The sequence below is a fragment of the Salmo salar genome, chromosome 07 (genome assembly GCF_965601325.2).
Source record: "Salmo salar chromosome 07, fSalSal1, whole genome shotgun sequence".
NCBI classification, from domain to species: Eukaryota; Metazoa; Chordata; class Actinopteri; order Salmoniformes; family Salmonidae; genus Salmo; species Salmo salar.
Window position 1 is genome coordinate 1,431,893 of NC_138297.1, and position 20,608 is coordinate 1,452,500.

The window sequence follows — 20,608 nt, forward strand, 5'->3', positions numbered from 1 at the left end:
TCACAATAAATCCATGTAATATAGTCTACCTACACCATCACAATAAATCCATGTAATATAGTCTACCTACACCATCACAATAAATCCATGTAATATAGTCTACACCATTACAATAAATCCATGTAATATAGTCTACCTACACCATCACAATCAATCCATGTAATATAGTCTACCTACACCATCACAATAAATCCATGTAATATAGTCCACCTACACCATCACAATACATCCATGTAATATAGTCTACCTACACCATCACAATAAATCCATGTAATATAGTCTACCTACACCATCACAATAAATCCATGTAATATAGTCTACCTACACCATCACAATAAATCCATGTAATATAGTCTACACCTTCACAATAAATCCATGTAATATAGTCTACACCAACACAATAAATTCATGTAATATAGTTTACACCATCACAATAAATCCATGTAATATAGTCTACACCATCACAATAAATCCATGTAATATAGTCTACACCATCACAATAAATCCATGTAATATAGTCTACCTACACCATCACAATAAATCCATGTAATATATCCTACACCATCACAATAAATCCATGTAATATAGTCTACCTACACCATCACAATAAATCCATGTAATATAGCCTACACCGTCACAATAAATCCATGTAATATAGTCTACCTACACCATCACAATAAATCCATGTAATATAGTCTACCTACACCATCACAATAAATCCATGTAATATAGTCTACCTACACCATCACAATAAATCCATGTAATATAGTCTACACCTTCACAATACATCCATGTAATATAGTCTACACCTTCACAATACATCCATGTAATATAGTCCACCTACACCATCACAATAAATCCATGTAATATAGTCCACCTACACCATCACAATAAATCCATGTAATATAGTCTACACCATCACAATAAATCCATGTAATATAGTCTACACCATCACAATAAATCCATGTAATATAGTCTACCTACACCATCACAATAAATCCATGTAATATATCCTACACCATCACAATAAATCCATGTAATATATCCTACACCATCACAATAAATCCATGTAATATAGTCTACCTACACCATCACAATAAATCCATGTAATATAGTCTACACCATCACAATAAATCCATGTAATATATCCTACACCATCACAATAAATCCATGTAATATAGTCTACCTACACCATCACAATAAATCCATGTAATATAGTCGACCTACACCATCACAATAAATCCATGTAATATAGTCTACACCATCACAATAAATCCATGTAATATAGTCTACCTACACCATCACAATAAATCCATGTAATATAGTCTACCTACACCTTCACAATAAATCCATGTAATATCGTCTACCTACACCATCACAATAAATCCATGTAATATAGTCTACACCATCACAATAAATCCATGTAATATAGTCTACACCATCACAATAAATCCATGTAATATAGTCTACCTACACCATCACAATAAATCCATGTAATATAGTCTACCTACACCATCACAATAAATCCATGTAATATAGTCTACCTACACCATCACAATAAATCCATGTAATATAGTCTACACCATCACAATAAATCCATGTAATATAGTCTACCTACACCATCACAATAAATCCATGTAATATAGTCTACACCATCACAATAAATCCATGTAATTTAGTCTACACCATCACAATAAATCCATTTAATATAGTCTACCTACACCATAACAATAAATCCATGTAATATAGTCTACCTACACCATCACAATAAATCCATGAAATATAGTCTACACCATCACAATAAATCCATGTAATATAGTCTACACCATCACAATAAATCCATGTAATTTAGTCTACACCATCACAATAAATCCATGTAATATAGTCTACCTACACCATAACAATAAATCCATGTAATATAGTCTACCTACACCATCACAATAAATCCATGTAATATAGTCTACACCATCACAATAAATCCATGTAATATAGTCTACACCATCACAATAAATCCATGTAATATAGCCTACACCATCACAATAAATCCATGTAATATAGCCTATACCATCACAATAAATCCATGTAATATAGTCTACACCACCACAATAAATCCATGTAATATAGTCTACCTACACCTTCACAATAAATCCATGTAATGTAGTCTGCACCATCACAATAAATCCATGTAATATAGTCTACCTACACCATCACAATAAATCCATGTAATATAGTCTACCTACACCATCACAATAAATCCATGTAATATATCCTACACCATAACAATAAATCCATGTAATATAGTCTACCTACACCATCACAATAAATCCATGTAATATAGTCTACCTACACCATCACAATAAATCCATGTAATATAGTCTACCTACACCATCACAATAAATCCATTTAATATAGTCTACACCATCACAATAAATCCATGTAATATAGTCTACCTACACCATCACAATAAATCCATGTAATATAGTCTACCTACACCATCACAATAAATCCATGTAATATAGCCTACACCATCACAATAAATCCATGTAATATAGTCTACCTACACCATCACAATAAATCCATGTAATATAGTCACCTACACCATCACAATAAATCCATGTAATATAGTCTACACCATCACAATAAATCCATGTAATATAGTCTACCTACACCATCACAATAAATCCATGTAATATAGTCTACCTACACCATCACAATAAATCCATGTAATATAGTCTACCTACACCATCACAATAAATCCATGTAATATAGTCTACACCATTACAATAAATCCATGTAATATAGTCTGCCTACACCATCACAATCAATCCATGTAATATAGTCTACCTACACCATCACAATAAATCCATGTAATATAGTCCACCTACACCATCACAATACATCCATGTAATATAGTCTACCTACACCATCACAATAAATCCATGTAATATAGTCTACCTACACCATCACAATAAATCCATGTAATATAGTCTACCTACACCATCACAATAAATCCATGTAATATAGTCTACCTACACCATCACAATAAATCCATGTAATATAGTCTACCTACACCATCACAATAAATCCATGTAATATAGTCTACCTACACCATCACAATAAATCCATGTAATATAGTCTACCTACACCATCACAATAAATCCATGTAATATAGTCTACCTACACCATCACAATAAATCCATGTAATATAGTCTACCTACACCATCACAATAAATCCATGTAATATAGTCTACCTACACCTTCACAATAAATCCATGTAATATAGTCTACACCATCACAATAAATTCATGTAATATAGTTTACACCATCACAATAAATCCATGTAATATAGTCTACACCATCACAATAAATCCATGTAATATAGTCTACACCATCACAATAAATCCATGTAATATAGTCTACCTACACCATCACAATAAATCCATGTAATATATCCTACACCATCACAATAAATCCATGTAATATAGTCTAACTACACCATCACAATAAATCCATGTAATATAGCCTACACCGTCACAATAAATCCATGTAATATAGTCTACCTACACCATCACAATAAATCCATGTAATATAGTCTACCTACACCATCACAATAAATCCATGTAATATAGTCTACCTACACCATCACAATAAATCCATGTAATATAGTCTACCTACACCATCACAATAAATCCATGTAATATAGTCTACACCTTCACAATACATCCATGTAATATAGTCTACACCTTCACAATACATCCATGTAATATAGTCCACCTACACCATCACAATAAATCCATGTAATATAGTCCACCTACACCATCACAATAAATCCATGTAATATAGTCTACACCATCACAATAAATCCATGTAATATAGTCTACACCATCACAATAAATCCATGTAATATAGTCTACCTACACTATCACAATAAATCCATGTAATATATCCTACACCATCACAATAAATCCATGTAATATATCCTACACCATCACAATAAATCCATGTAATATAGTCTACCTACACCATCACAATAAATCCATGTAATATAGTCTACACCATCACAATAAATCCATGTAATATATCCTACACCATCACAATAAATCCATGTAATATAGTCTACCTACACCATCACAATAAATCCATGTAATATAGTCGACCTACACCATCACAATAAATCCATGTAATATAGTCTACACCATCACAATAAATCCATGTAATATAGTCTACCTACACCATCACAATAAATCCATGTAATATAGTCTACCTACACCTTCACAATAAATCCATGTAATATCGTCTACCTACACCATCACAATAAATCCATGTAATATAGTCTACACCATCACAATAAATCCATGTAATATAGTCTACACCATCACAATAAATCCATGTAATATAGTCTACCTACACCATCACAATAAATCCATGTAATATAGTCTACCTACACCATCACAATAAATCCATGTAATATAGTCTACCTACACCATCACAATAAATCCATGTAATATAGTCTACACCATCACAATAAATCCATGTAATATAGTCTACCTACACCATCACAATAAATCCATGTAATATAGTCTACACCATCACAATAAATCCATGTAATTTAGTCTACACCACCACAATAAATCCATGTAATATAGTCTACCTACACCATAACAATAAATCCATGTAATATAGTCTACCTACACCATCACAATAAATCCATGAAATATAGTCTACACCATCACAATAAATCCATGTAATATAGTCTACACCATCACAATAAATCCATGTAATATAGTCTACACCATCACAATAAATCCATGTAATATAGCCTACACCATCACAATAAATCCATGTAATATAGTCTACCTACACCATCACAATAAATCCATGTAATATAGTCTACCTACACCATCACAATAAATCCATGTAATATAGTCTACCTACACCATCACAATAAATCCATGTAATATAGTCTACCTACACCATCACAATAAATCCATGTAATATAGTCTACACCATCACAATAAATCCATGTAATATAGTCTACCTACACCATCACAATAAATCCATGTAATATAGTCTACCTACACCATCACAATAAATCCGTGTAATATAGTCTACACCATTACAATAAATCCATGTAATATAGTCTGCCTACACCATCACAATCAATCCATGTAATATAGTCTACCTACACCATCACAATAAATCCATGTAATATAGTCCACCTACACCATCACAATACATCAATGTAATATAGTCTACCTACACCATCACAATAAATCCATGTAATATAGTCTACCTACACCATCACAATAAATCCATGTAATATAGTCTACCTACACCATCACAATAAATCCATGTAATATAGTCTACCTACACCATCACAATAAATCCATGTAATATAGTCTACCTACACCATCACAATAAATCCATGTAATATAGTCTACCTACACCATCACAATAAATCCATGTAATATAGTCTACCTACACCATCACAATAAATCCATGTAATATAGTCTACCTACACCATCACAATAAATCCATGTAATATAGTCTACCTACACCATCACAATAAATCCATGTAATATAGTCTACCTACACCTTCACAATAAATCCATGTAATATAGTCTACACCATCACAATAAATTCATGTAATATAGTTTACACCATCACAATAAATCCATGTAATATAGTCTACACCATCACAATAAATCCATGTAATATAGTCTACACCATCACAATAAATCCATGAAATATAGTCTACCTACACCATCACAATAAATCCATGTAATATATCCTACACCATCACAATAAATCCATGTAATATAGTCTAACTACACCATCACAATAAATCCATGTAATATAGCCTACACCGTCACAATAAATCCATGTAATATAGTCTACCTACACCATCACAATAAATCCATGTAATATAGTCTACCTACACCATCACAATAAATCCATGTAATATAGTCTACCTACACCATCACAATAAATCCATGTAATATAGTCTACCTACACCATCACAATAAATCCATGTAATATAGTCTACACCTTCACAATACATCCATGTAATATAGTCTACACCTTCACAATACATCCATGTAATATAGTCCACCTACACCATCACAATAAATCCATGTAATATAGTCCACCTACACCATCACAATAAATCCATGTAATATAGTCTACACCATCACAATAAATCCATGTAATATAGTCTACACCATCACAATAAATCCATGTAATATAGTCTACCTACACTATCACAATAAATCCATGTAATATATCCTACACCATCACAATAAATCCATGTAATATATCCTACACCATCACAATAAATCCATGTAATATAGTCTACCTACACCATCACAATAAATCCATGTAATATAGTCTACACCATCACAATAAATCCATGTAATATATCCTACACCATCACAATAAATCCATGTAATATAGTCTACCTACACCATCACAATAAATCCATGTAATATAGTCGACCTACACCATCACAATAAATCCATGTAATATAGTCTACACCATCACAATAAATCCATGTAATATAGTCTACCTACACCATCACAATAAATCCATGTAATATAGTCTACCTACACCTTCACAATAAATCCATGTAATATCGTCTACCTACACCATCACAATAAATCCATGTAATATAGTCTACACCATCACAATAAATCCATGTAATATAGTCTACACCATCACAATAAATCCATGTAATATAGTCTACCTACACCATCACAATAAATCCATGTAATATAGTCTACCTACACCATCACAATAAATCCATGTAATATAGTCTACCTACACCATCACAATAAATCCATGTAATATAGTCTACACCATCACAATAAATCCATGTAATATAGTCTACCTACACCATCACAATAAATCCATGTAATATAGTCTACACCATCACAATAAATCCATGTAATTTAGTCTACACCATCACAATAAATCCATGTAATATAGTCTACCTACACCATAACAATAAATCCATGTAATATAGTCTACCTACACCATCACAATAAATCCATGAAATATAGTCTACACCATCACAATAAATCCATGTAATATAGTCTACACCATCACAATAAATCCATGTAATATAGCCTACACCATCACAATAAATCCATGTAATATAGCCTATACCATCACAATAAATCCATGTAATATAGTCTACACCACCACAATAAATCCATGTAATATAGTCTACCTACACCTTCACAATAAATCCATGTAATATAGTCTGCACCATCACAATAAATCCATGTAATATAGTCTACACCATCACAATAAATCCATGTAATATAGTCTACCTACACCATCACAATAAATCCATGTAATATATCCTACACCATAACAATAAATCCATGTAATATAGTCTACCTACACCATCACAATAAATCCATGTAATATAGTCTACCTACACCATCACAATAAATCCATGTAATATAGTCTACCTACACCATCACAATAAATCCATGTAATATAGTCTACCTACACCATCACAATAAATCCATGTAATATAGTCTACACCATCACAATAAATCCATGTAATATAGTCTACCTACACCATCACAATAAATCCATGTAATATAGTCTACACCATCACAATAAATCCATGTAATTTAGTCTACACCATCACAATAAATCCATGTAATATAGTCTACCTACACCATAACAATAAATCCATGTAATATAGTCTACCTACACCATCACAGTAAATCCATGAAATATAGTCTACACCATCACAATAAATCCATGTAATATAGTCTACACCATCACAATAAATCCATGTAATATAGCCTACACCATCACAATAAATCCATGTAATATAGCCTATACCATCACAATAAATCCATGTAATATAGTCTACACCACCACAATAAATCCATGTAATATAGTCTACCTACACCATCACAATAAATCCATGTAATATAGTCTACCTACACCATCACAATAAATCCATGTAATATAGTCTACACCATCACAATAAATCCATGTAATATAGTCTACCTACACCATCACAATAAATCCATGTAATATAGTCTACACCATCACAATAAATCCATGTAATATAGTCTACACCATCACAATAAATCCATGTAATATAGTCTACCTACACCATCACAATAAATCCATGTAATATATCCTACACCATCACAATAAATCCATGTAATATAGTCTACTACACCATCACAATAAATCCATGTAATATAGTCCTACACCATCACAATAAATCCATGTAATATAGTCTACCTACACCATCACAATAAATCCATGTAATATAGTCTACCTACACCATCACAATAAATCCATGTAATATAGTCTACCTACACCATCACAATAAATCCATGTAATATAGTCTACCTACACCATCACAATAAATCCATGTAATATAGTCTACACCTTCACAATACATCCATGTAATATAGTCTACACCTTCACAATACATCCATGTAATATAGTCCACCTACACCATCACAATAAATCCATGTAATATAGTCCACCTACACCATCACAATAAATCCATGTAATATAGTCTACACCATCACAATAAATCCATGTAATATAGTCTACACCATCACAATAAATCCATGTAATATAGTCTACCTACACTATCACAATAAATCCATGTAATATATCCTACACCATCACAATAAATCCATGTAATATATCCTACACCATCACAATAAATCCATGTAATATAGTCTACCTACACCATCACAATAAATCCATGTAATATAGTCTACACCATCACAATAAATCCATGTAATATATCCTACACCATCACAATAAATCCATGTAATATAGTCTACCTACACCATCACAATAAATCCATGTAATATAGTCGACCTACACCATCACAATAAATCCATGTAATATAGTCTACACCATCACAATAAATCCATGTAATATAGTCTACCTACACCATCACAATAAATCCATGTAATATAGTCTACCTACACCTTCACAATAAATCCATGTAATATAGTCTACCTACACCATCACAATAAATCCATGTAATATAGTCTACACCATCACAATAAATCCATGTAATATAGCTCCTACACCATCACAATAAATCCATGTAATATAGTCTACCTACACCATCACAATAAATCCATGTAATATAGTCTACCTACACCATCACAATAAATCCATGTAATATAGTCTACCTACACCATCACAATAAATCCATGTAATATAGTCTACACCATCACAATAAATCCATGTAATATAGTCTACCTACACCATCACAATAAATCCATGTAATATAGTCTACACCATCACAATAAATCCATGTAATTTAGTCTACACCATCACAATAAATCCATGTAATATAGTCTACCTACACCATAACAATAAATCCATGTAATATAGTCTACCTACACCATCACAATAAATCCATGTAATATAGCCTACACCATCACAATAAATCCATGTAATATAGCCTACACCATCACAATAAATCCATGTAATATAGTCTACACCATCACAATAAATCCATGTAATATAGTCACCTACACCTTCACAATAAATCCATGTAATATAGTCTACACCATCACAATAAATCCATGTAATATAGTCTACACCATCACAATAAATCCATGTAATATAGTCTACCTACACCATCACAATAAATCCATGTAATATAGTCCTACACCATCACAATAAATCCATGTAATATAGTCTACCTACACCATCACAATAAATCCATGTAATATAGTCTACCTACACCATCACAATAAATCCATGTAATATAGTCTACCTACACCATCACAATAAATCCATGTAATATAGTCTACCTACACCATCACAATAAATCCATGTAATATAGTCTACCTACACCATCACAATAAATCCATGTAATATAGTCTACCTACACCATCACAATAAATCCATGTAATATAGTCTACACCATCACAATAAATCCATGTAATATAGTCCTACACCATCACAATAAATCCATGTAATATAGTCTACCTACACCATCACAATAAATCCATGTAATATAGTCTACCTACACCATCACAATAAATCCATGAAATATAGTCTACACCATCACAATAAATCCATGTAATATAGTCTACACCATCACAATAAATCCATGTAATATAGCCTACACCATCACAATAAATCCATGTAATATAGCCTATACCATCACAATAAATCCATGTAATATAGTCTACACCACCACAATAAATCCATGTAATATAGTCTACCTACACCTTCACAATAAATCCATGTAATATAGTCTGCACCATCACAATAAATCCATGTAATATAGTCTACACCATCACAATAAATCCATGTAATATAGTCTACCTACACCATCACAATAAATCCATGTAATATAGTCTACCTACACCATCACAATAAATCCATGTAATATATCCTACACCATAACAATAAATCCATGTAATATAGTCTACCTACACCATCACAATAAATCCATGTAATATAGTCTACCTACACCATCAAAATAAATCCATGTAATATAGTCTACCTACACCATCACAATAAATCCATGTAATATAGTCTACACCATCACAATAAATCCATGTAATATAGTCTACCTACACCATCACAATAAATCCATGTAATATAGTCTACCTACACCATCACAATAAATCCATGTAATATAGCCTACACCATCACAATAAATCCATGTAATATAGTCTACCTACACCATCACAATAAATCCATGTAATATAGCCTACACCATCACAATAAATCCATGTAATATAGTCTACACCATCACAATAAATCCATGTAATATAGTCTACCTACACCATCACAATAAATCCATGTAATATAGTCTACCTACACCATCACAATAAATCCATGTAATATAGTCTACCTACACCATCACAATAAATCCATGTAATATAGTCAGTCTACACCTTCACAATAAATCCATGTAATATAGTCTACCTACACCATCACAATAAATCCATGTAATATAGTCTACACCTTCACAATACATCCATGTAATATAGTCTACATCTTCACAATACATCCATGTAATATAGTCCACCTACACCATCACAATAAATCCATGTAATATAGTCCACCTACACCATCACAATAAATCCATGTAATATAGTCTACACCATCACAATAAATCCATGTAATATAGTCTACCTACACCATCACAATAAATCCATGTAATATATCCTACACCATCACAATAAATCCATGTAATATATCCTACACCATCACAATAAATCCATGTAATATAGTCTACCTACACCATCACAATAAATCCATGTAATATAGTCGACCTACACCATCACAATAAATCCATGTAATATAGTCTACACCATCACAATAAATCCATGTAATATAGTCTACCTACACCATCACAATAAATCCATGTAATATAGTCTACCTACACCTTCACAATAAATCCATGTAATATCGTCTACCTACACCATCACAATAAATCCATGTAATATAGTCTACACCATCACAATAAATCCATGTAATATAGTCTACACCATCACAATAAATCCATGTAATATAGTCTACCTACACCATCACAATAAATCCATGTAATATAGTCTACCTACACCATCACAATAAATCCATGTAATATAGTCTACCTACACCATCACAATAAATCCATGTAATATAGTCTACCTACACCATCACAATAAATCCATGTAATATAGTCTACACCATCACAATAAATCCATGTAATATAGTCTACACCATCACAATAAATCCATGTAATTTAGTCTACACCATCACAATAAATCCATGTAATATAGTCTACCTACACCATAACAATAAATCCATGTAATATAGTCTACCTACACCATCACAATAAATCCATGTAATATAGTCTACACCATCACAATAAATCCATGTAATTTAGTCTACACCATCACAATAAATCCATGTAATATAGTCTACCTACACCATAACAATAAATCCATGTAATATAGTCTACCTACACCATCACAATAAATCCATGAAATATAGTCTACACCATCACAATAAATCCATGTAATATAGTCTACACCATCACAATAAATCCATGTAATATAGCCTACACCATCACAATAAATCCATGTAATATAGCCTATACCATCACAATAAATCCATGTAATATAGTCTACACCACCACAATAAATCCATGTAATATAGTCTACCTACACCTTCACAATAAATCCATGTAATATAGTCTGCACCATCACAATAAATCCATGTAATATAGTCTACCTACACCATCACAATAAATCCATGTAATATAGTCTACCTACACCATCACAATAAATCCATGTAATATATCCTACACCATAACAATAAATCCATGTAATATAGTCTACCTACACCATCACAATAAATCCATGTAATATAGTCTACCTACACCATCACAATAAATCCATGTAATATAGTCTACCTACACCATCACAATAAATCCATGTAATATAGTCTACACCATCACAATAAATCCATGTAATATAGTCTACCTACACCATCACAATAAATCCATGTAATATAGTCTACCTACACCATCACAATAAATCCATGTAATATAGCCTACACCATCACAATAAATCCATGTAATATAGTCTACCTACACCATCACAATAAATCCATGTAATATAGCCTACACCATCACAATAAATCCATGTAATATAGTCTACACCATCACAATAAATCCATGTAATATAGTCTACCTACACCATCACAATAAATCCATGTAATATAGTCTACCTACACCATCACAATAAATCCATATAATATAGTCTACCTACACCATCACAATAAATCCATGTAATATAGTCTACCTACACCATCACAATAAATCCACGTAATGTAGTCTACACCATCACAATAAATCCATTATTTATTTTAGACAGGTCTAAAGAAACATGACATGAAGAAAATGTAGGATATTTCAGAAGAACAGAATATCATCCTCTGAGTTGTCCTGATGTGGCTGTGGGCAGGTCCTGATGTGGCTGTGGGGCTACACTAGTTCATTTAGCAGGTCCTGATGTGGCTGTGGGCTACACTAGTTCATTTAGCAGGCCCTGATGTGGCTGTGGGGCTACACTAGTTCATTTAGCAGGTCCTGATGTGGCTGTGGGGCTACACTAGTTCATTTAGCAGGTCCTGATGTGGCTGTGGGCGACACTAGTTCATTTAGCAGGTCCTGATGTGGCTGTGGGGCGACACTAGTTCATTTAGCAGGTCCTGATGTGGCTGTGGGCTACACTAGTTCATTTAGCAGGTCCTGATGTGGCTGTGGGGCTACACTAGTTCATTTAGCAGGTCCTGATGTGGCTGTGGGGCTACACTAGTTCATTTAGCAGGCCCTGATGTGGCTGTGGGGCTACACTAGTTCATTTAGCAGGTCCTGATGTGGCTGTGGGGCTACACTAGTTCATTTAGCAGGTCCTGATGTGGCTGTGGGGCTACACTAGTTCATTTAGCAGGTCCTGATGTGGCTGTGGGGCGACACTAGTTCATTTAGCAGGTCCTGATGTGGCTGTGGGCTACACTAGTTCATTTAGCAGGTCCTGATGTGGCTGTGGGGCGACACTAGTTCATTTAGCAGGTCCTGATGTGGCTGTGGGGCTACACTAGTTCATTTAGCAGGTCCTGATGTGGCTGTGGGGCTACACTAGTTCATTTAGCAGGTCCTGATGTGGCTGTGGGCTACACTAGTTAATTTAGCAGGTCCTGATGTGGCTGTGGGGCTACACTAGTTCATTTAGCAGGTCCTGATGTGGCTGTGGGGCTACACTAGTTCATTTAGCAGGTCCTGATGTGGCTGTGGGGCGACACTAGTTCATTTAGCAGGTCCTGATGTGGCTGTGGGCGACACTAGTTCATTTAGCAGGTCCTGATGTGGCTGTGGGGCGACACTAGTTCATTTAGCAGGTCCTGATGTGGCTGTGGGGCTACACTAGTTCATTTAGCAGGTCCTGATGTGGCTGTGGGCTACACTAGTTCATTTAGCAGGTCCTGATGTGGCTGTGGGGCGACACTAGTTCATTTAGCAGGTCCTGATGTGGCTGTGGGCTACACTAGTTCATTTAGCAGGTCCTGATGTGGCTGTGGGCTACACTAGTTCATTTAGCAGGTCCTGATGTGGCTGTGGGCTACCACTAGTTCATTTAGCAGGTCCTGATGTGGCTGTGGGGCTACACTAGTTCATTTAGCAGGTCCTGATGTGGCTGTGGGGCTACACTAGTTAATTTAGCAGGTCCTGATGTGGCTGTGGGCGACACTAGTTCATTTAGCAGGTCCTGATGTGGCTGTGGGGCTACACTAGTTCATTTAGCAGGTCCTGATGTGGCTGTGGGGCTACACTAGTTCATTTAGCAGGTCCTGATGTGGCTGTGGGCTACACTAGTTCATTTAGCAGGTCCTGATGTGGCAGTGGGGCTACACTAGTTCATTTAGCAGGTCCTGATGTGGCTGTGGGCTACACTAGTTCATTTAGCAGGTCCTGATGTGGCTGTGGGGCTACACTAGTTCATTTAGCAGGTCCTGATGTGGCTGTGGGCTACACTAGTTAATTTAGCAGGTCCTGATGTGGCTGTGGGATATGGCTGTGGACTAGATTTGCTAAGAATTCCGTGGTATTATTTTATATTATTTTATAGTATGACGAATACAATTGAACAAAGCTGAATAAAATAGAAAGGATATTTTCTCCAAATGATTTGAGGTGTTGCGCACATGCGGCTATTCTGTGTTGAGCTGTTAACAAAATAACCGGTCCTCCTAAATGCTTAATTTAGAGTTATTCATGTAACTTTAGTCGTTCTACAGACGTCGGGTTATGTTTAGATGTTTAATACATTGTAAGGTTGCATGATGAGGCTCTAATGATGATTCGAAAAAGTTCGCTTGAAAGGCAAGAGCCAAATTGTCACTCATTCACAATTTGACCAGCACTTGATAATGCCTAGAATTTTACGGCGGCATCCCCTTTGTGTGGCCGCAATGCACCCTAAAAAAAATCCATGCCTTTTGCGGCCAGAGTTGGCCACCCGGCTAAACTGAGCAATCTGGAGAGAAGGGCCTTGGTCAGGGAGGTGACCAAGAACCCGAATGGTCACTCTAACAGAGCTCCAGAGTTCCTCTGTGGAGATGGGAGAACCTTCCAGAAGGACAACCATCTCTGCAGCACTCCACCAATCGGGCCTTTATGGTAGAGTGGGCAGACAGAAGCCACTTCTCAGTGAAAGGCACATGACAGCTCGCTTGGAGTTTGACAAAAGGCACCTAATGACTCTTAGACCATTAGAAACAAGATTCTCTAGCCTGATGAAAACCAGATTGAACTCTTTGGCCTGAATGTAAATGTGATATTTCAGTTTATTTTTTATAAATTAGAAAACATTTCTAAAAACCTGGTTTTGCTTTGTCATTATGGGGTATTGTGTGTAGATTGATGAGGGGGGGGAAAAAAACAATTTAATACATTACAGCCTTATTTTAAAATGTAACAAAATGTGGAAAAAGTCAAGAGATCTGAATACTTTCCTAATAAACCGTACCTTTGGAAAGTATTCACACCCCTTTAGTTTTTACACATTCTGTTACATATGGATGTTTTTTAAATTTTTAACCAGGATTGGTACCTCTAACCAGGATTGGTACCTCTAACCAGGATTGTTACCTCTAACCAGGACTGTTACCTCTAACCAGGATTGTTACCTCTAACCAGGGTTGTTACCTCTAACCAGGATTGTTACCTCTAACCAGGATTGTTACCTCTAACCAGGATTGTTACCTCTAACCAGGATTGGTACCTCTAACCAGGGTTGTTACCTCTAACCAGGATTGTTACCTCTAACCAGGATTGTTACCTCTAACCAGGATTGTTACCTCTAACCAGGATTGGTACCTCTAACCAGGATTGTTACCTCTAACCAGGATTGGTACCTCTAACCAGGATTGTTACCTCTAACCAGGATTGTTACCTCTAACCAGGATTATTACCTCTAACCAGGATTGTTACCTCTAACCAGGATTGTTACCTCTAACCAGGATTGGTACCTCTAACCAGGATTGGTACCTCTAACCAGGATTGGTACCTCTAACCAGGACTGTTACCTCTAACCAGGATTGTTACCTCTAACCAGGATTGTTACCTCTAACCAGGATTGTTACCTCTAACCAGGATTATTACCACTAACCAGGAGTGTTACCTCTAACCAGGATTGGTACCTCTAACCAGGACTGTTACCTCTAACCAGGATTATTACCACTAACCAAGACTGTTACCTCTAACCAGGAGTGTTACCTCTAACCAGGATTGGTACCTCTAACCAGGATTATTACCTCTAACCAGGATTGTTACCTCTAACCAGGATTGTTACCTCTAACCAGGAGTGTTACCTCTAACCAGGATTGCCATTACAAAAATTACAATTATTATTTTAGCAAACAATTATTGTGATTCATCCTGTATAGTTCCTAACATTATTACCCGCAGAGCAACATATGTGGGATACTCATACTCACTCAACCTCCCCCCACAAACAACCATAAACTCAGATGTTCAACAGTTGTCCAATCCAGAGCCCAACTTGATGTACGAATACATATACAGTTACAGCTGTTTGAGAAGGCATGAAATTTAGCAGAAATGGGAAGATTTGAGTAACCAAGTCCTAGCTGATGGAGATGAGATATACCCCCCTACCCTGAACCACATGCTGGTCCCCCCGTTGTGGCCATTTTCCCCAAGCATCTCTGACCTTTTGATTATTTTGTGCCACAATAGGCTATAATAGATTTTTGGCCCAATAGTCCTGGCATTTTGATAGTGTTATATTGCCTAAAAAAACTCAAATTAATTCAAAGCCACTGGGCCTAATAAGACATCTTTTCATTTAAGTTGTATTTCATTCTAAGTAACAATTTATTGAGTATAATGATAAAATACAACTAAATGTTTAGGTGCTGAGCGCTTTATGTTCCTAGTGTGTCGCACTCTCAAATGCTCCACAATGTATTTGTTTGTAGGCTATGTTCTTGAAATCACTGAGATAATAGGCTAATACTATAGCCTAAATTATACATGTTTTTTCCTTAGGCTCCCTGTCTGGCTCCTGACTAATGTAGAGTGTTTATATGCTGTTTAGTATGACGCGTAGCCTATTTCAAATGATGAGTGCTTCTTACAGTCACCTTTTTTATATTTATGAAAATACTTTTCATTCAAATCATGTGGTTTGGTTTCAATACTTCAAAATCAAATGGTAGGTGCAGGTAGTCACACAAATAGATGGGTGTTGTTTTAATGAATGCTTATAATTTTTTTGTGTGAGCGAGGAGCGGTTTGGTTTTGAGTAGAGCGGCTGAGTGGGATTTCCGACCACTCAACTCCGTACTCTGATGTGAACTATGTGCCACCACATTACACTGAAACTAGACACACACACTATTCAAAACTGTTTATTTTCTTGTCTTTGCAGTGGGTCGAGCAGCAGCATGATCGCAATCGACAACAAGATCGAGCAAGCCATGGTAGGCCTCTGTTGTGTTTTTCAGAAAACAAGCCTGAAACCTTGAATAAAGACTGTTAGTGGCAGCCATAGGAATTGCAATCTGGGAGACGGATGTACATAGAAATAGGTTTCCATAATAAGAGCCAGGGAGCTCAAAAAAAGAAATAATTCTGGTCGGATTGTCTTTGGATTTTCGCTTGCCATATCAATTCTGTTATAGTCTCAGACATTATTTTAACAGTTTTAGAACGGTCAAAGTGTTTTCTATCCAATGGTACCAATTATATGCATATCCTGGCTTCTGGGCCTGATTAACAGGCAGTTTACTTTGGGCATGCCAGTCAGGCGGAAATTCAGGAAACTAGACCCTATTCCAGAGAGGTTAACCTTATTCTGACTTTCATGTATTGTGATATAAATCACATTTTATTTGTCACATACATGTGATATAAATCACATTTTATTTGTCACATACATGTGATATAAATCACATTTTATTTGTCACATACATGTGATATAAATCACATTTTATTTGTCACATACATGTGATATAAATCACATTTTATTTGTCACATACATGTGATATAAATCACATTTTATTTGTCACATACATGTGATATAAATCACATTTTATTTGTCACATACATGTGATATAAATCACATTTTATTTGTCACATACATGTGATATAAATCACATTTTATTTGTCACATACATGTGATATAAATCACATTTTATTTGTCACATACATGTGATATAAATCACATTTTATTTGTCACATACATGTGTTTAGCAGATGTTATTGCTGGTGTAGCGAAATGCTTGTGTTTCTAGCTCCAACAGTGCAGTAATATTTAAATAGTAATATCTAACAATTTCACAACAAACACACATCTAAAGGAATGGAATTAAGAATATATAAATATTTGGTCCAGCAATGTCAGAACGGCATAGACATATACAGGTATGTTGGTTAATAACCTCATTCTGATATCATGTAGAGAGGCGTCACTACAGACCCTGGTTCAGTGCTAGGGGCGTCACTACAGACCCTGGTTCAGTGCTAGGGGCGTCACTACAGACCCTGGTTCAGCGGTCTAAGGCACTGCATCTCAGTGCTAGAGGCGTCACTACAGACCCTGGTTCAGCGGTCTAAGGCACTGCATCTCAGTGCTAGAGGCGTCACTACAGACCCCGGTTCAGCGGTCTAAGGTACTGCATCTCAGTGCTAGAGGAGTCACTACAGACCCTGGTTCAGCGGTCTAAGGCACTGCATCTCAGTGCTAGAGGCGTCACTACAGACCCTGGTTCAGTGCTAGGGGCGTCACTACAGACCCTGGTTCAGCGGTCTAAGGCTCTGCATCTCAGTGCTAGAGGCGTCACTACAGACCCTGGTTCAGCGGTCTAAGGCACTGCATCTCAGTGCTAGAGGCGTCACTACAGACCCTGGTTCGAATCCAGGCTGTATCACAACCGGCCGTGATTGGGAGTCCCATAGGGTGGCACACAATTGGCCCAAAGTCGTCCGGGTTTGGACGGTTTGGACCTGGTCTTTCCATGACAGACTGACCAGGTGAATCCAGGTGAAAGCTATGATCCCTTACTGATGTTCACTTGTTAAATCCACTTCAATCAGTGTAGATGAAGGGGAGGAGACGAGTTAAAGAAGGATTTTTAAGCCTTGAGACAATTGAGACATAGGTTGTGTTTGTGTGTGTAACCGATGTGAAATGGCTAGTTAGTTAGCGGTGGTGTAACCGATGTGAAATGGCTAGTTAGTTAGCGGTGGTGTAACCGATGTGAAATGGCTAGTTAGTTAGCGGTGGTGTAACCGATGTGAAATGGCTAGTTAGTTAGCGGTGGTGTAACCGATGTGAAATGGCTAGTTAGTTAGCGGTGGTGTAACCGATGTGAAATGGCTAGTTAGTTAGCGGTGGTGCGCGCTAATAGCGTTTCAATCAGTGACGTCACTCGCTCTGAGACCTGAAGTAGGGTTTCCCCTTGCGTTGCAAGGGCCGTGGCTTTTGTGGCGCGATGGGTAACGGTGCTTCGTGGGGTGTCAGTTGTTGATGTGTGCAGAGGGTCCCAGGTTCGAGCCCAGGTTGGGGCGAAGAGAGGGATGGAACCTACACTGTTACATGGGCCAATCAGAGGGTGAATTGGCAAGACAAAATATTAAAGTGCCTTTGAACGGGGTATGGTAGTAGGTGAACGGGGTAGTAGTAGAACGGTGATGGTGGTAGGTGAACGGGGTATGGTGGTAGGTGAACGGGGTATGGTGGTAGGTGAATGGGGTATGGTGGTAGGTGAATGGGGTAGTAGGTGAACGGGGTATGGTGGTAGGTGAACGGGGTATGGTGGTAGGTGAACGGGGTATGGTGGTAGTTGAACGGGGTATGGTGGTAGGTAAACGGGGTAGTAGGTGAACGGGGCATGGTAGTAGGTGAACGGGGTATGGTGGTAGGTGAACGGGGTATGGTAGTAGGTGAACGGGGTATGGTAGTAGGTGAATGGGGTATGGTGGTAGGTGAACGGGGTATGGTTGTAGGTGAACGGGGTATGGTTGTAGGTGAACGGGGTATGGTGGTAGATGACGGGGTATGGTGGTAGATGACGGGGTATGGTGGTAGGTGAACGGGGTATGGTAGTAGGTGGACGGGGTATGGTAGTAGGTGAACGGGGTATGGTGGTAGGTGAACGGGGTATGGTGGTAGGTGAAAGGGGGTAGTAGGTGAACGGGGTATTGTGGTAGGTGGATGGGGTATGGTGGTAGGTGAACGGGGTATGGTGGTAGGTGAACGGGGTAGTAGGTGAACGGGGTATGGTGGTAGGTGAACGGGGTATTGTGGTAGGTGGATGGGGTATGGTGGTAGGTGAACGGGGTATGGTGGTAGGTGAATGGGGTATGGTGGTAGGTGAATGGGGTATGGTGGTAGGTGATTGGGGTATTGTGGTAGGTGAATGGGGTATGGTGGTAGGTGGATGGGGTATGGTGGTAGGTGAACGGGGTATGGTGGTAGGTGAACGGGGTATGGTAGTAGGTGAACGGGGTATGGTGGTAGGTGAACGGGGTAGTAGGTGAACGGGGTATGGTAGTAGGTGAATG

General features: G+C 36.8%; 1 protein-coding gene across 2 annotated transcripts in view; it reads left to right on the forward strand.

The window, feature by feature from the left end:
- LOC106595244 (TSC22 domain family protein 4) overlaps positions 1–20,608 on the forward strand; it is a 206,066-nt gene that overhangs the window by 184,037 nt on the left and 1,421 nt on the right. For both annotated transcript variants that reach the window (XM_045721397.2, XM_045721396.2), the window contains exon 4: positions 17,472–17,523. In XM_045721397.2, coding sequence (XP_045577353.1) covers positions 17,472–17,523 — 52 coding nt within the window. The remainder of the gene's footprint in view (positions 1–17,471; positions 17,524–20,608) is intronic.